Source organism: Octodon degus, unplaced genomic scaffold, assembly GCF_000260255.1.
Source record: "Octodon degus isolate 3935 unplaced genomic scaffold, OctDeg1.0 scaffold00024, whole genome shotgun sequence".
Classification (NCBI taxonomy): domain Eukaryota; kingdom Metazoa; phylum Chordata; class Mammalia; order Rodentia; family Octodontidae; genus Octodon; species Octodon degus.
The window spans coordinates 17,468,739-17,486,999 of record NW_004524600.1 but is presented as its reverse complement, the minus strand read 5'-3'; the positions used below and the strand labels follow the sequence as shown (position 1 = coordinate 17,486,999).

Here is an 18,261-nt window from a genome sequence, read left to right as displayed (position 1 = left end):
AAACGAAGGCCAGCCAGTGCAGCGTTCCGCCGCCGGCGCGCCTCTTCCGTCCGGGCCTTGAGGAGGCGGCATGGAAGCGGAGGCAGCTTCCTCGGCGGCTGTGGGCGGCTGGCGCGCGGTGTCCGCAGAGGAGACTGCGAAGTGGATGGAGGAGGCCATGCGCATGGTGAGCAGCCCGCGGGGGAGGGGAGCCCGAGGGCGGAAGCTTCGTCCGGCCCATCCCCCGCCCGGTCGCGGAGACCGTGGCCCGCGTCGCCGGCTGGCTTTCTCCTCGCCGGACGTCCCGCCCCACTCGGGGTCTCGGCGTGGTCCGGCCGACGGGAAGGAGGTCGCCGCAGTGGTTTCTGGCGGACCCCGGGAGGAGGGCGCGCCCCGGCAGCGGTCCCCGGCCTCCCCGCGGGCCCGGCTCGGGGCCGGCACGAACCCGAGGGGGCCGCCCCGCCGTCCTGCGCGCTGTGGCGCAGCCTGCGCGGCGGGCCTGCACACCCGGCAGCCCGGGGCTGACTGTCGCGGACGCCGCACGCCCCCGTAGGGCAGCGCGGGGCTTTCCTGTGTCCCAGCATAGAATTCACGGGGTGCATATACACGGGGTAGGGATGAAAGATGTTTAAATGGAGCTTCGGCCCGGAGCACTTGCTATGGAAGTCAGTGAATGAATGTCAAGGCCTAGGACACTGTTGAACCTGCTCAGCAGACTTTGTAAACACTGGACACTGAGACTACTCTCTAGAAAAAAAGTTTTCTTAAATAAGTTAACATTAGCGTATTGTAACTTTTATGTTTTCTTTTAAAAGTTTCTTTACAAAAGCCAAGACACAAAAGACGCACGAGTTAGGCTTCCACAGGGCCATGGTCAACACGCACCGTCTTCCACAGAAAGGTTCCAGTGAGCTGTAACTGTCATGGAGCTGTCCACGCCTGGTAGCAGTGGCTTCTTCAGCAGTCCCTCCTGAGGGACCTGCCTGAGGTTGTTTCAGCGTTCTCTCCTCTCAACTTTCTCTGAATGCAAAATATATGTCTTGGTTACTTTCCACTTGTTGCTGAGACAAAATACCCAGCACCAAGTGAAACAGGGAAAGGTTTATTTAGCTCAGTTTGTGGAGGTTTCAAATCCATAATCAGCTGGCTCCAAGCTGGAGCGGCCTGGCACAGGGGCAGTACTTCAAGGCAGCAGAGCTGTGTTCTGAAGAAGAGCAAAAGGGTGGGGGAAAGCCTCTTTTCCTCTTTATATTGTATGCGCCCCCCCCATCTCCCTGCCCTCCTCTTCCTCGAGCTCTGGACATTTACAAAGTGAGGACCCTGCTCTCTGCTCAGTCACTTAGTTCAACTTTTCAACTCTCAAGTTGACAGTATATCAACCATTACAATACAGTAAGGATATAAACCAGTAGCATAGCAATTTATAGCAAATTTTACGTAATGTGCCTAACTGTATTGCTGTGCTTTTGTACTATTGATATCACAGTGGGTTTGTTGCCTCATGTGTCCCTACAAACATCTGAGTAATGCCTCATGTCATTGTGACTACGGCGCCCCCTAGAGGACTTGTGAGCTTCAGTACAGTCTTGAGTACCATCTAGTATGCAGCCGGGTGACCAGCTCATCATTATACATTGTAGAACTGCATAGGAAGGACATATATGCATTTACATACAGATACATGCATATTGATACACAGACATTCCTTGTTTAACCTCCTGCTACTAAGTCAATCATTAACTGAATTGGTTATAAACGAGGAATTGTATGTAGTGCGCACATTACAATATTCAAAACAAAAATGTTCAAAGAAAACTAACTTGTAACTTTGCTTTTATTTACCTCTTATGTGCAGTTCTATAATGTACAACAGAATATAAAACTACAGTACTTTTCTGTACAGTACAATCAGCACAAATTATAGTACTGTTCTGTTAAAGAAGCTAGCCAAAAGCCACAGTGCCACTCACGTTCTTGCATAAGTGGGTCATAAGTCAGAACAGTCATTAACCAGTTAGACTGTTAAATAAGGCAAGTCTGTGTATACATACATTTATATACATATACAGTGTATGGTTTTTGTACATACACTTTCATTTCTCTGATACTACTATAAAAGGTTTTTAAAAAATCATTTATTTATTTGGTACAGGATCTCACTACAGAGCTTGAATGCATAGTGAACGTCCTGTCTCAGCCTCCTTAGCACTGGGGTTACAGGTGTGCACCACTTTGCCCAGTTTTGGTGGCTGGTGTGGCATGCAGTACTGGAGATTGAACCCAATCCTTATGCTTGCCAGGCAGGCACTTAGACCACTGAGTTATGTCCACAGCCCTATAAAATATTTTTTTTTAAAACATTTTATTTTATTTATTTATTTTAACATTTATTTATTTATTGTGTGCGTGTGTGTGTGTATATGGCCAGCTCAGCCCACCAGGGGGCGGGGCTGGCTGGCATGTGGTGCTGGGGGATCGAACCGCAGTCTCTGTGCTTTGCCAAGCTTGTTCCAAGTAGGTGCTTCAGACCACTGAGCCATCTCGCCAGCCCCTATAAAATATTTTTTAAAAAATATTTTTTCATCCATATTTTTAATTATGTTCTTCTATCTTTACTGGCTTCTGGTCTTCTATAGTTAATTAATTCCATAATTTATCATTCATTCCCCAAGTATTGAATACTCTGCTTGGCTTTGGGGCTTCATTACTGAGGATAATTTTGTTCTGTTCTTCTCTATTCCCCTCTTACTAAATAACCCCACATTATTTGCCCTGAATTTATTCAGTATTACTGTGAAATGCTTTTCAGTGTCTTGCAAGCTATGATGTATTAGAGCATATATCATAGTTTGTTTTACTTATATAGTGTTCTTTTAAACTTGCTTCTCGTACTTTTAAACAACTGTCCCCAGTGAAAATAAAACTTTTATATTTCAACTCAGAAAATAAATATAGGTATGATCTAAACAAAAGTTTTACAATGGAATACATATCCTTATTCTTCAGAACAGTTTTCCTGGTATTTTTATTATGTTTCTAAAAAACCCCACTAGTTGTGACCTATTAACTTGATACAATGCATTCTTTTTTTTTTTTTTAATTTTTTTAACATTTATTTAGTGTGTGTGTGTGTGTGTGGCCAGCTCAGCCCACCAGGGGGCGTGGCTGGCTGGCATGTGGTGCTGGGGGATCGAACCGTGGTCCCTGTGCTTTGCTTAGCTTAGTTTGTTCCAAGTAGGTGCTTTAGACCACTGAGCCATCTCTCCAGCCCTACAATTCATTCTTGACTCATGTCTTTTTTTTTTTATTTTCCTCCTTTTATTTTTTATTAGTACATGTTAATAGTACATAATGATCACATTCTTCATGTGTGGGGAGTTGGTCCATGTACATAACACATTTTATTCTTTTTATTTTTGTGATCCCCCTTTCCTCTCCTGCTCTGCTTCACCTCTTGGACTATGACCCAGTCTTTGAGCTTATTTCCAATTTTATTTCTTTCATTAAGTTTATAAGATGCATAGCCTTCTGTCTGATACTTTTAAAAAAGTAGTATACACATACATTTCAAAACTTGTAATCTTAATGTATTTTTTAAAATTTCCGATCTGAGTTCCTCTATACCTTTCTGCAGTTGTTTCTTTATTTCAAAGACTATTGATTCATTGATTTCAGCTGTGTGATTCCCAATTTGTTCTGTACTAGTGTCCTCTGCACTTGTTATGGGAGGGCTTGGGGTCTGAGATTGCATTTTGCTCCTTGTTGTCATATTGTATAGCACTGTCCTCTGACCTTTGTTGTAGAGCTTTGGTGCAGTTATAACTTTAGTACCAACTGAAATTCAGGTGCAGTTCTACAAAGTTTGAATTTATCCAGTTGTGCCTGACTTGGGTCTGGCTGCTGTGCTCAGCTCCTTCCTGCTGCAGCCCTTGGGAGTGAACCTGTTGTGCCCCTCTGGCAAGATATTCTGCTCCTGGACTGGCTGGGTGGTTCTGTCCCCTACTCTCTTTGCAGGGACTGCAGCTGCAGAGTTTCACCCCAGAGCTGAGTCTGAAGGGGACAAGGGGGAGTAAGGGAGAAGGGGAGCTCTCTGGCACACTCACCAGGCCTGGGTTAGGGCTAGATTTGGGGGTCCCAATAACGTGGCAGAAGTTCTCACTGGGCGGGCATGGGGGGGCTGCAGGATTGGGGAGGGTCCCCAAGGGCGTGAAAGTGGGTGTCACTCACACTGCACCTGGATTTGGACTGACAGGTCCCACGGGTGCCAATGTATTTGTTCATCTTGAATTCTTTTTATATTATTAAATCCTTCAAGTTGAGACAAAAAGTTTTCAAAATTAAAATTTTCTTTCTTTCTCTGAACTATGCAAGTCAGCTTTCTATAATAAAATAGGTAAGATAATTAACTCACACATTGGGCTTACAGTTTTGGGTGGGTCCAGTCTATGATTAGTTGACCCCACTGCTTTTGGACCTGTGGGGTGGCAGCACATCGTACTGGGAGTGTATGATTGAGCAAAATGCCTGTATCATGAGCCAAGGAGCACGAGGGGAGGAGAGAGCGACCAAGGTTCCACAGTGCCCTTCTAGGGCAAAATTCCAGCAATCTAAGGACCTCCGCTAGGCCATCCTCCCAAAGCTCCCAGTAAGTAGTACCACCCTGGCACTCAAACCTTTAATGCATAAGCCTTTGGGGACACTTATCCAAACTGTAGCAGCCCCAAAATTATTTCAGTAGTATAATGCATTAGGCAGTTTCTTAATTACTAGGATGAAAAATAATAGATGAATGACATTAAATATCATATTATAGTATATTGTATTAATCAGCTTTCTGTCACTGTGCAAACACCTGCGATAATTTATGAGAGAAAAGATTGATTTTGGCTCACAGAGGTTCCAGTTCATAACCAAGAGGCCTGATTACTATTAGGTTTCTAGCAGAGCTGACCAAAGCCAGTGGTGGAGAGCATGTGGTGTAGTAAAACTGCCTGCGACCAGGAAGCAAGAGAATGAGGAGGAGGCAGGTGTGGAGGGTGTCTGGCAATGATCTGAAATGATAAAGACTGTCCTCCAGGTCCCCCTCTGAAAGGTTCCACTCCCTGCAGTGCCATCGTGGGACCAGGGCTTTATAGCACATGGGCTGTGGGGCATCTGAGATCCACACCACAGCACAAAGTAATCTATGTCTGCATTTTCCTGTGGGAGAGAGAGCTACAAGACAGATGATACCTAGTGCTGGGAAGTGAGAATTTTGATTTCTTTTGTTTATTTCATGAGCTTTTCTCAAAGTATTCACTTGTGGTGTTGGCTTAGATGCAATTTTTAGAGATGCCACCATCTCTTAGTGGTCTCAAAAATGACCGGTCACTCATTTATACTTTGTGTGTCAGAATTATGTTTTCGTTCCCTCTTTCGATAGATTTTAATTTTCCTTTAAGCATGCTGAAATCCTGTTTAAGAGCATTTCATCCACCCACTTCTGCACTCTTCTTTATTTAGATTTAGGGACTAAACACTTAAGTCCTTTAATTTGGTTTGAATCACTTATGTGACTCCACAGTTTGCCTTCTATCCTATCAGATGAGATTGTTGAATTCCAAAGAATTTGTAAGAAGCTCTAGCCCTTTGTCTCTTAAGAGGAGTATAAACACCCAGGAGCGTGATTACACAGCTCACCTTCTGTGTAGAATTAAGGAGGTCCTCAGTGGCTGCCTTTTTGGTTTTGACCTGTGCATGTTTCTTTCAGGCTTTAAAAAAAGGGAAAGCTCTTGCCACAACTTGTGTACTTTGTTCCCCAGAGAAACTTAAATTTGAAGAATTACTTCTGATAAGATTTTAAGATACTAGGGTATACCTAGTGTCATTATCTGGGGGCAGCAAAGCAGCCTTGAATTTGTATAGCATTTGTTTTAAGATGAGGTCTCACAGTGTTGCACAGGCTGGCCTCCCCTTTGTGATCCTCCTGCTTCTGCCTGCATGTGGCTTGCACAGCAGGCATGCAGCATACTCTGCCCTCAGCACTGAGAATGTAGGAGGATGTGGCCACTGCTGTGTGTGATGGGAGGACACAAGCGTCTCACAGCACACGAGCAGATAGACATTTTTATCCTCCCAGTTCAAATAAGGTGAATGGCTGGCCGTGACAGGACTGGATGGGTAAAAACAGCCCGGATATCGTTTCTGCATCTCATGTTTGATTTCCTGCATACTCATGTTTAAAGTAAAGGGGTTGCAGTATATCAGTGATGGCAAAGCTGTTAGAGCTTTCAGTGATAACAGCCAGCCAGCTGTGGCATGCATGCCGTATGTTTGCTATCACTGCACTAAGATACGTCTGTCTTTTTTAAAAAATAAATGCTGGGTCTTACTGAGTTTCTCATTGCTGGGATGCAACACCTGACAGCTGCAGTTTAAAAGAGGAGAGGTTTATTTTGGCTTAGTTTGTGAAGGTTTCAGTCCATAGCGGCGACAAGAAACTGCTCGAGGTCTGGCAGAGCGAAGCAGAGGGGTAGCCTGTGAGGAGCAAAGGGTCAGGAGGCAATGGGCCTGCCCGGCCATGCCCCAGTGACCACCTCCTCCCACCAGCCTTCACCTCCCAACACCACATTTGCTACACACCCGTCAGTGGGTGAATCCACTGCTGAGTATCGTGCCCCTGTGATCCAATTACCTTCCCAGAGCCCCGCCTAGGCATGAAGGAGGCTTTGGGGGGACAGCTAGGTATAAACCATGACAGCCCATATGCCCGTGTTGTAGAAAGGAAGGAAAGCAGTTCTTTAGAAAGCTTGAAATATGGCTTTTGAAAAGTGTCATCTAACGTTAATGAGATTGCAGAAGTCAGTAAATCCCTACCACAGGTTCAACACTTTTGGAATGCAGCTTAGCCTGTGTATCCCATGACCCAAATACTACCACTGCTTATAGAAATAGTTCAGAACAATGAAAAACCACAGCTGTCATTTCAGTGTGAAACATAACAGTGGAAACCAGGAAGCCTATGATTTTTAACATTGAACAAGCAGGGTGCAAATGATTTTATACTCTACGTGGAAGTGTATAGGTTAGCTGTGTTCTGACTAACCTTGACAGCTTGCCTTGTTTGTATCTGTATATGAGACTAATATCTATCTATCTTGTGGCTTATAGGAGTTAAACGATGAGCTAATTAAATGTAAATAAATGGTATTTTTATAGTATTAGAACGGAGAGGGACTCATTAAAATATATCACCAAAGTCCGGCAGAGTGTCATATGCTTGTAATTCTAGTACCTGGGAGACTGGCAGGAGGATCTCCATGAGTTTGAGGCCAGCCTGGCATACATAAGACCAGCCTCAACTACACAGTGAAACACTTTCAAAAATACAAAACAAAACAAAGTAACAACAATAACTATAATAATAAAGTATACCACCAAAGGACAGAAAACATGACAGAAAATCATTAGGTTTTCATTATATAGACATGGAAAACATCTCTCTGTTTAAAAATCATTAGGTTTTCATTATATAGACATGGAAAACATCTGAAAAGAAACTGCAAAGTAACAAAGCTAGTGACAAATAAGGAAAATATTTGCAACATATATATATAGAAGGACAAGTTTGGTAATTTTAATGTATAACTTATGGAAATGTATATGATGTATAGTTTATGTAAAATACAAATACTTTCCAAAGTAAAAAGAAAAATACATGAAATCTCAGAGGATGTGAACAGGATATTAAAGAAATGACAAGTAGCTGACAAGTGAATACATACACCATTTTATTAGCAATAAAATTCCAACTAAAAAGATACAATTTGTTACCTGTTAAATTAACAAGAGATAAAACATTATAATGTCCATGATAGTCAGGGTGCATTGAGAAGGGTGGTTGATTTGAGCTGAACTCTGGTGCCCTTTCTACAGGGGAGTTTGACTACATTTGACTACATAGATATAATAGCCTTAAAAATGAGCTTGTTAGCCTTTGGCCTAATACTGCCCTTTGCCTTTGTTATTTTTTCCAAAGATGGAAGTATTTTAATATTTTGTTTTTCTAATTATGTAAATAATTCAGTCCTGAGAAATCAAGCAATAAACAAAGATTTTTTTTTTTTTTTGGTGGATCCAGGGATTGAACTCAGGGCTTGCCAGGGAAGCACTTATTCCACTAAGCCATCTCCCCGGCACCTAATAAATACAGTTTAACTAGTTATGTGAAAACTACCTAACCTCCTGTTAGTCAGCTGTTACCATTTGAGCAGCCACCATGTGGTTATTGGCTACTGTGTTGAGCATCACTGCTTCAGCTGACGGAGTAGCAGTCCTGTGCCTTATGTAGCTTTATGGCACATATCCATGTGTCCTTTGTCTCACTCTGGGTCCTCATTGTAATGTGAATCTAACATGTTGTGGGCACTTTTATAGATTGCTCTGTGTATATGTATACTTTTGTAAAAATTGCATTACATATTCTTTTTTGCTGTATTAGTAGCACATTTTTTTTGTAGCTTTAAGTATCTTTTATTTCAGTGTATCATCTTCTCAGCCTCAGCCCATGAACTTTCTTTACAATTAGAATGAATATCAAAACTGAGACCAAGGATGTGCGTGCGGGTGCATGTGTTTTAAAGCTGTAAGGATATTGCTATATTGTCTACAACTATCCTGCTCAATATACTAGCCACTAACTCCATATTTGCTTTTTAAATTTAAAGTGAAATAAAGTTCAGTTCTTCAGTTGTGTGAGACTTACTTCTAGTACTCAGTAGTTACCTATAACCACTAACTACTGTTACTGGAGACCACACATCAGAGGACATTTCCATCGAGATGAGAGCCTCCATTAAGGAGATAAGTCTTTTACAAAGAGGAAAGAGGTCAAGAGATGGAGGGAGAGAGAGGGGATAAAAAAGAATTAAGATGTAGTATGTGCCTATGCCATCTCCCCCATGAACATAATCATTATGTATGGCAAATACATGCTAATAAAAATAAAAATAAACCACTGTTGGCAGTGGTCACAGTTCAATTACTGGATTGTAAAAATGTCCCAACCTACTTTTCCCTCCAACCCAGAATTATCACTTAGCAGTGTGGTGAGAAGCAACATCCCTGTTACTTCCGTTGTTCTTTAGTAAGGCTACCAAAGTTTAGTTAATTCCATCAACGTTACTACTTTTAATAAAATCATTATCATTCAGGACAGTTTTCTTTTGGCGAGCTGAGCATTTGGGAAAGGTGGTTTTAACCATCATGTCATGTATTGTCTTTTACGTTCCACATACAGTGCCATGCGCAGTGTTTCATGTGAGCCATGTCCTTTGAGCCCGGTGCTGCCTGTGATGTGGGTGTCGTTGTGTCCTCTTCATGTGGGAACACAGAGGCTGAGAGAGGGAAATGTTTTCCCCACACTTACAGAGCTGGTGGAGAAGCAGCTGTGACTGAGCTGGGCCGTCTGCAGGTGACCACCGACTTGTGCTGAGGTCCATATGGCCTTGCTCACGGCTTTTCCAAATGTCATCCTCCTCACTTGCTCAGTCACATTAACCTGGTCCCTATATATCAAGCTTCCTAATTGGATATTGAATTTTTTTCCTCTGGAAATTGCCCATGCATATTTGTTGACTAATTGTATTGTTAACTAACTTTGTTTTTTAAAATAACTGTTTATGTTTTACAGTTATTCTCAGAAAAAAAAAATCACAAGGAAACAGTAGATGTACTATATAGGGTGTTCTTTTTTTGTGGCTGGCTCAGTGCATCCTGGGGGCAGGGCTGGCCTGGCACGTGGTGCCAGGGATTGAACCACGTCTCTGTGCTTACCTAAGCAGTCACTTTAGATCACAGAGATATTTCGCTGGCCCTTATAGGGTGTTCTTCACTTGTTCATATTAAGAATTTGAATCTCTCAGTATGAAAAAATAGGAATTAGTTTACTAATTCTGATATATTCAAATAGAGGAATACTCTGCAGCCTTTGAAAGATTGTGTGATGAACATCACCCAACTAAGGGAAATGTTTACATTTCTGAACAAAAAGGACAGACTGCTGCATTGTATATGCAACAACTTTTTTTTTTACTACATCTTTGCAAGCTTAGGGGAAAAAACTGGATAGCTTTTGTTTAGTAATAATAGTGATTAATAGATATAATTTCCTGTAGTACAGATTTTCTGAACCCTTATTATAATATTGTGCTAGACCTGAGGGAAATGCAAAGAGAAAGCTCCATCTGTCTTAACAGAGGTGCTATGATTACTTTTTTTAAAAAATGTATTTAGTACAGGGTCTACAGGGTCTTGCTACACAGACTGGACTCCTAGTGATCTTCCTGTTTTCAGTCTCCCACGCTCTGGGATTATAGGCGGGCACTACCACGCCCAGTCTCAATCACCATCTCAGTGTGCTCCAGGGGTGGGGCCAGCATGGCATATTGGGGATTGAACCCTGGTCCCTGCTCCTACCTAAGTAATTTTTTTTTTTTTAAATTTCGTGTTTGGTACAGGGTGTCACTACGCAGCTCCGACTCATAGTGATCCTCCTGTTTTCAGCCTCTACAGGGCTGGGATTAACAGGTATGTGCCACCATGTTCGGATTTGGTGGTCAGCTCAGTATGCCCTGGGGGCAGGGCTGGCATGGCATGTGGTTCCAAGGATCGAACTGCAGACCCCATGTTTGCCAAGCAGGTGCTTAGTCTGCTGAGCAGTCTCATCGGCCTGAGATGTGCTATGATTAAATGTTTTCTGTGTGTCAGGCCCTGTGCTCAGTGCTCAAGTGCAGAATCTAGTGCTCACCTTCTTGGACCAAGCCATGTGTCTTACTTATATCTTACTCGTGTTGCTGGGACAAATACCCGACACTCAAAATGAAGGAAGGAAAGGTTTATTTAGCTCACAGTTTGTGGAGGTTTCCGTTCATGCTCCGCTGGCTACCAGGTAAATGACAGCAGTTCCTTTTGGCAGCAAACAGTGAAGAGCAGAGGAGCAGCAGCACCTGCAGCATCCCTCAAACCTCTCTCTTCCTTCTACACTGACTGAAGACGGGCACTTCCACTGAAGATTGGAGCTCCTCTGAAGCCTGGGACTTCTCCATGGAAGTGGGACAGGGCGGCCAGAAATCCTTCCTTAACTTCTTTACATATACTTTTTGTGTTGAGTCACTCTGGGGTGGCCCATGGCCTTAGAGTGGAACCAATGGCACCCCAGGTTGGGCCTTGCCTGCCTGCAGGGTCGGGGAGGTCCCCATGCCTGGAATTGCTGGTGCTGATTCAGCCAAGTTGACATAATTTATCAACTACCACACCATGCATAGACAAAACATGATACATGACTCATCCAGGGACCAATGAAAGACACAGATTAAAAGCACTGACAAGGTTCTGAGCAAGTTAGTTGAGAAAAATGATGGAATTTGTTCTGCATTCCACAAAAGGAATGTGGGTTGATGGAAAGGAAAGATTGACCAGAGGAACTGGCAGGTAAAAAGAGATGAGGAACTTTGTGTACTATGTAGCTAGAATACAACTTCCTATTTAGAGCTTCCTAACCTGGGGCTAGGTTTTAGGGTGATTCTGTGAAACTTGAAACTATTAATAAAATACTCTATGTATGGGATATGCTCAAAATATACAGTGAATATTTAAATGTTATCATAGGAAAAGACACATTGCCAGTAATCATCCTCAGAATCCTTCCCCTCCATTGAGCACACTTGTCCGTCCTTCTTGCCGTCTCACTCTGTGAGGCAGTTCTGGAAGTCTTCTTTCATGACTTTGTGAGGTGTGATGAGGAGTTCTGCAAGTGCTTCCGCCAAGTGCCATGCAGCCAGCGGACACGCAGCCTCATGAGAGCATGGGGTGTCCTCATGTACTTCACCTGACCTGAAACCCAGAGACTTCTACTTCTTCCCCAGGTCAACATGACCATGAAAGATAAGTGTTTTGAGTTGATTCAGACACCCACAGCAGTGCAGCTAATGCCACAACAGTGAACTTCCAGCTCTGCTTCAGAACGTAGCAAGGCTGACGGGAAATATGTGTCCAAAGCAAGAGTGGGCATTTTGAGGGAATTCGTGGGCGTGTGTCCTTCATCAGAATAAATTCACTTTTAAGAAGTGAGCATTCACTTTCATTTTTGATCATATCTCCCATAAATGTGCTTTTTTAGGTAAGAGTTCATAACTTTCATCATCAGATTTGCAAACAGGATTTTGCTTCCAGAAAAGATGAGAACCACAGAACTAGAATAACGGGTCTGTCGGAGGCAAGTTTGGTGGGAGGCTGGAGTAATTTAAAAGTTGCAGGAGGAAAAAGAGAGCGTCAGAGCATAATTTGTAGCAGCAGTTGTTGAACAGTTTAATGTTTTATATGTTGTCATAGTCTGCCTAAAGAGATCTTCCAGGTTACTTGGTTCCCTGTCCCACCCTCATTTTTGTCCTAATTTGGAAATACTTCTTTGGGAATTCATCAAAGGTCTATAAGTCATGATCTTCTGCCCCTCACCCATTTTCATGACATTGCTAGAAAGTAGTTTCTAGAGGTATTATGTTTATAGAAAACAGTAAAAATATACCATTCTTTCTTACAGGAGCTTTCTTTATTTGCCACTGGGCAGAATCTACCTGGAGCAAAAACCAAATTGCATTTAATTTTTTTTTTTTAACATTTTAATTACTTATTTAGGGTCTTGCTACGGAGCTCAGACTTGTGATAATCTTCCAGTGTCAGCTTCTCCAGCTCTGGAATTACAGGTGTGCACCACCATTCCCTGTTTTGATGGCTGGCACAGTGCTCCCAAAGTTCTGAGGCCAGTGCAACATGCAGTACCAGGGATTAAACCTGGGTCCTTGTGCTTGCCAGGCAGGCACTTAGACTGTCAAGCTATCTCCCCAGCCCCAAATGGCATTTAAAAGCAAGATGGAGACCAATGTTTAGGCTGCAAGGAAGAGTTTTTGTAGTACTTCCATTTTGAAAGTTGATAATTTGTTAATTTGAATAAAACTAGTAACCATTTCAGGTAATGCCTGAGCTTTGGTCTCTTCCATAAAGGACAGGCTGTATTCATTCAGAGCTACTGCACCCATCTCAAACCATTGTGCTTGAGCTTCTCTGCAGTCCTAAGAAAAAGATCAGCCTTGACATGGAGGCAGGAGGAGTGTTGGAAATCGGGAGATGCAACTGAATGAAGTGGGTCTTTCTTTTCTTTAAATCTGGCTTGAACCAAGATTGATGGGATAAGTGTGTTCTGAGTAAGTGGAGTATCTAGAGGGGGCTTAATAGCAATATATCTTACTTGAAGTTTTTTTTATTAAAACATGTCATGTATTTTCAGACTCCCAGATTCATAATACTTGAGGTGTTGCGTCTTGAGTATTTTTGGGGAAAAAATTGTTAGAAGCCAAAAATTTAACCCATAGCCAAGTCACTTTCAGCCCCTGGTTCTCTTTCCCATTGCTCCCCTTGAGTCCCCTCTGTGTGGCCATATTTGGCACACTGCTTCCCCTGCCCCCGGCCTCACTTCTCCTGAGGTCTCTGTGACACCAAGCACTCCCGCTTGCCTCATTCCTGAGCAGGCTTGCATTTATTTATTTATTTATTAGATATGGGCTTGAACTCAGGGACTTCACCCTGAGTTACACCTCCAGCTCTCTTCTTTATTTTTTAAATTTTGAGATGACTCTCACTTGCAATCCTGCTTTCTCTGCCTCCTAGAGTGCTGTTATCATACCACCATGCCTGACCTGACATTTCATCTTAATTCCTGTGCAAAGTCTTTCATTTATTCTACCTGTACTTAATTTATTAACTATTAGTTTTTATTTTAATTTTATTTTATTTTATTTTGCGGAACTGGGGATTGAACTCAGGCCCTGGTGCTTGCCAGAGGAGCGCTTATTCCACTGAGCCATCTCCCCAGCCCTATTAGTTTTTAAATGATTTTAAATTCACAGGAAGTTGCAAAAAAATAACGTACAAAGATTACACGTATCTAGTTTCTTCTGTGGTAGCATCTTGCGTGACTGTAGTGCAATATCAAAGGCAGAAAAACACTGATACACTCCACAAAGCTTATTAAAATTTCATCACCTCTTTGTGTGCTTGTGTCTATGTGGCTCTGTTCAACTGTGCATCATAGACTATATGTGTATTTACTTGTTAAAGAAACTTCCAAAGTAGTTGTGCTGTTTTTACCTACAGTGAATTTAAATTTTTATTGTCTCATTTTCAGTGGAAATTATGGGACAGGATGACATCCCTTCTGGCCACCTCTATGTTGTTGGGACTCTAGGAAGTCATTTCCCTAATTTTATTTATTTATTTATTTATTTTTGCAGAACTGGGGTTTGAACTCAGGCCCTTGCACTTGCCAGGGAAGCACTTATTCCACTGAGCCATCTCCCCGGCCCCCTATTTCCCTAATTTTAAAGAAGAAAGAAATTAAGAAAGTGGACTATTAACAATTGAAAGAGTTCAATCCCAGGTACTGCAAAACAAACAAAAAGAAAGTTCTCATGAAAGATTTTGCAATATGATTTTTTTTCATACCTCTTTGTAAATATGTATATTGTCTCTGAGAGGAGGGGCCCTGGCATTTAAGAGTGATGACCAGTGATCATCCTTCCAGTGAGAAGACGCCAGAAACTCAGGACCCCGTGGAGGAACTTCACTCCAGTGCACCATGGAGAATGTAGAGGCTAACTACTGGGATGGAACTAGATTTGAGAAAAGACACAGCCATCTTTCTTTGCTCATGATTCTCATGAATACCCTGTTCATGCTGCATCTGTTTCTTTTCTATGGCCTTTTCAAGTACTGAGCATTACATCTCAGATTTTCTGCTTTGTCTTTCAGGCCAAAGAAGCCCTCAGAAACACTGAAGTTCCTGTTGGCTGCCTTATGGTTTATAACAATGAAGTCGTGGGGAAGGGAAGAAATGAAGTTAATGAAACAAAAAATGTATGGGCGTTGAACCACACGATTGCAAACCCTTGGTAGAGAATGGTGGGGACAGAGTGCACTGAGGGAAGTTAGCAAGATGAGGCTGAATGTGGTGCCATGTTCTTTAATGCTGTTTCGCTCTGATTATAACAGTGAAAGAATAATTTTTTTAGATATGGAAACTTTAGAAAAACTTAATGAACCTGTTGAACTGTAGTGAATAATTCTTTGTAGGATACCTGCTCTTTAGCAGTAAACGCGGTTGACTGAGGTGATACAGTTCTGCAGTTGTTTACTGAGAGCTACCAGAAGATATGATGGAGGAGTTGTGAATCTGAAGCTTAATGGGCAGTCAGCTTAGGGAAACTTTCCTTTTGTAAGCTCTCCAGTGGGTTTCAGTGTGCAGCCAGGCCTGGCACCCCTTCTCTGACACTTCTTCCCTAAGTTTCTAAGTCTGATTTTTGAACCTTCCCACCCCCACCAGCTCTGCTGTCATATGGCTTCTTGGGCCACAGTGGTATCACTTTTTACATCACTCCTTAGATCACATGTGAATCAGTAACCTTAAAATACTGACACCCACTGCCCAAGAGGGCTGAACTTTATTTTGGCTCAGTTTCAATTTCCGTCAGCAGACTCCAGGGCAGAAATGGAGCAGTAGAAGGCCCTGGCAGAGGAAAGCTCTCCCAACTCGTGGCTGTTAGGAAGCAGGAAGAGAAGGGGAGCTGGGGACAGGACTGCAGCTTTCCTGGTTGAGCCATGGGGACCTGTCTTCCAGCCAGGCCCCACCTCCTAACAGCACCATCCCTCATTGAACTCAGCGGACAGCCCCACCGATGAGTACATGAGCCTGTCAGCTTCCAAACACCTGAGGCTTTGGGGGGACATCTTAGATCTAAACCAAAGCAATAGGTAAATCAGAACCTCTCTGTTGACTGCACCAGTTTTTTTCTTTCTTTTTTGTTTGCAGAGGGCAGAAACTTTTCATCCTACCCAGAATTTCTTTAGCACAGTGACTTATATATAATTACTGCTCAGTGTAAATTATTGAGTAATGCCGCTATAATGGGTATTATAAGCAATTGTTGCATAAAAGATGGGACAGGGAGGACAGGTAGCAGCATTGTGTAGCACTGTTTTGCCTAATTCCAGTTGTCTTGAGGTGTAGAGGGGGAAATCCCAGGGCATCTCATTTTGCATATGGGAAAACAAGAGTTCAAAGAGTTAGATAATATGCCCAGCACCTCATAATTATTGTTGTCCCTGTCAGGATTCAAATTTAATTTAATTTATTTATTTATTTAGTAGTACCAGGGATTGAACCCAGGATCTTATGCTTGCCAGGCAGGCCCTTATTCTACTGAGCTGTCTCCCCAGCCCCTTTCTTTGTGTTTTTTTAATTCGTTTGTTTTTTGTGGAGATTCAATTTTTTTTTTTTTGCCGAACCAGGGATTGAACTCAGGCCCTTGCGCTTGCCAGGGAAGTACTTATTCTATTGAGCCATCTCACTGGCCCCTCAGATTTCAGTGTGGTTGATTTCACATGTTGTGTGATTTCTCCCCTGGGGTACTGACTTCCATGAGGTACCCAAGACTAGCACACCAACTCTCTGCTTCTCTAGAGTTTGCCAGCATATAAAAAGCATTCATCCCCCAGTAAACTAAACATAGTTTGCTTAGAGTGAGGTCAGTGACAGCCTTGAAAATATATTTGAAATTAGAGCACAAGCTTATGAAAATTTCAAGCTTCCTCTAAAATATTCAGAAACCCTAGATATCTTCTGTTTTTCAGACTTATCTTCTTTATGGCATTTTAACTGAAAGTTTCCTGTGAACACCTTAGAAACTTAACTAAAAATAGAAGTAGTATTTATACAGTCTTGGAGTGGCAGTCTTCTGTGGGTGAGCTTCTGTGGGTGATACTCGAACTGGGGAGTAGCCTGCCAAGTGACAAGGACCTCCTAAAACCTTATTCATCAAGATGAATATACTTATGCTTGTATATATATATATATTTATGTATGTTTGTAAATATATTATGTTTGTATATTTGTAAAATGTCAGTTATATGAGGCCAACAATCAATGTAAGTGCCTCTCTTTTAAGGCCACTCGACATGCAGAAATGGTGGCCATCGACCAGGTCCTAGACTGGTGTCACCAAAATGACCAGAGTCCTTCCTCAGTCTTTGAGCACACCGTGTTGTATGTCACCGTGGAGCCATGCATTATGTGTGCGGCTGCTCTCCGCCTGATGAGTATCCTTTGACTGTGGACCTTTCCTGCGACCCGGAAACTGGGCAGATGTATAGCATGCTCTCTTTTCTTTTTTTGGCTGTGGTACTGAGTCCAGGGCCTTGCCACACACACTGAGTGCACTCCCCACCACTGAATGACACCCAGCAGTTTTCTACTATATGAAAACAGTCTTAGGAATCACATTATAAAAGAGATCTTGACCAAAAACGGAAAGATTTTACATAATAAAATTGCCATTTCTTCTTAGGTCAATAAGCATGGAATTGTTCAATAAGCTAAGGAAAGAAAAACTTCAAACTAAACTGATATATAAGAGCAAATCATAAAATTAAGTTAAAGTAAAATACAAGAGTAGTTCTCAAAAATATGTACTTAAATTTCGACTTTGGATGATGGTTTATGGGTGATTTAAACTTTTGTGTTTGTTTTTTCTACAAATACCTGTCACAAAGTATTAAAAAATGTAAGTTCACAGTATATACCTTAAAGACATTCGTTATGGTATCATTGTACATAAGTGACAAATTAATGAAGTTAATAGTTCTTCAGATTGTGTCTTACAAAGAATAAGCAACAAAAACCCTGGTTGTACTCTAAAGATGATTTTAAACTCCATATTTGTAACTTAATGCATATTTAAACTATAAATGAACAAATAAAAAAATGATATTTTTGAATATAGTAAAAAGTATGCTCTAGAGTTATTGGCAACCTACAGTTTCCTCCTCCTATCTGTGGGGTTCCTTAGATATGTTCTGTTTTGTACCATAGAACAGGTTACGTTTTAAGTGGGGTGAGAACAGGGAGCAATCTGTTAATTCCAAAAGGTAAAAATCCCCGCTTTTGATTTCTTCCTCCTGTCTGGCTCCCATTCTCTAATGGCTCTGAAAAAGTGATTCAGGAAGATCAGGGGGCTGTGAGCATTAAGTAGTCACACACCCAGCTTTTGTTCTGTGTGCAGCTGTTTGGGGTTAATTTCCAAATACTATAGACCTCTTTCCTTTTGTGTACCTGGACTGTATGATTTTTTTTTTAATTTTTTTTATTTATTACATTTATTTATTGTGTGTGTGTATGTGTGTGTGTGTGTGTGGCCA

General features: G+C 42.0%; 1 protein-coding gene across 1 annotated transcript in view; it reads left to right on the top strand.

Annotated features, from left to right (window-relative positions):
* The first annotated feature begins 44 nt into the window (after positions 1–44).
* Positions 45–18,261, top strand: part of Adat2 (adenosine deaminase, tRNA specific 2) — a 22,662-nt gene continuing 4,445 nt past the window's right edge. The window contains exons 1-3 of the mRNA XM_004628585.2: positions 45–166; positions 14,821–14,925; positions 17,013–17,163. Of these exons, the coding sequence (XP_004628642.1) occupies positions 71–166; positions 14,821–14,925; positions 17,013–17,163 (352 nt within the window). The 5' untranslated portion in view covers positions 45–70. The remainder of the gene's footprint in view (positions 167–14,820; positions 14,926–17,012; positions 17,164–18,261) is intronic.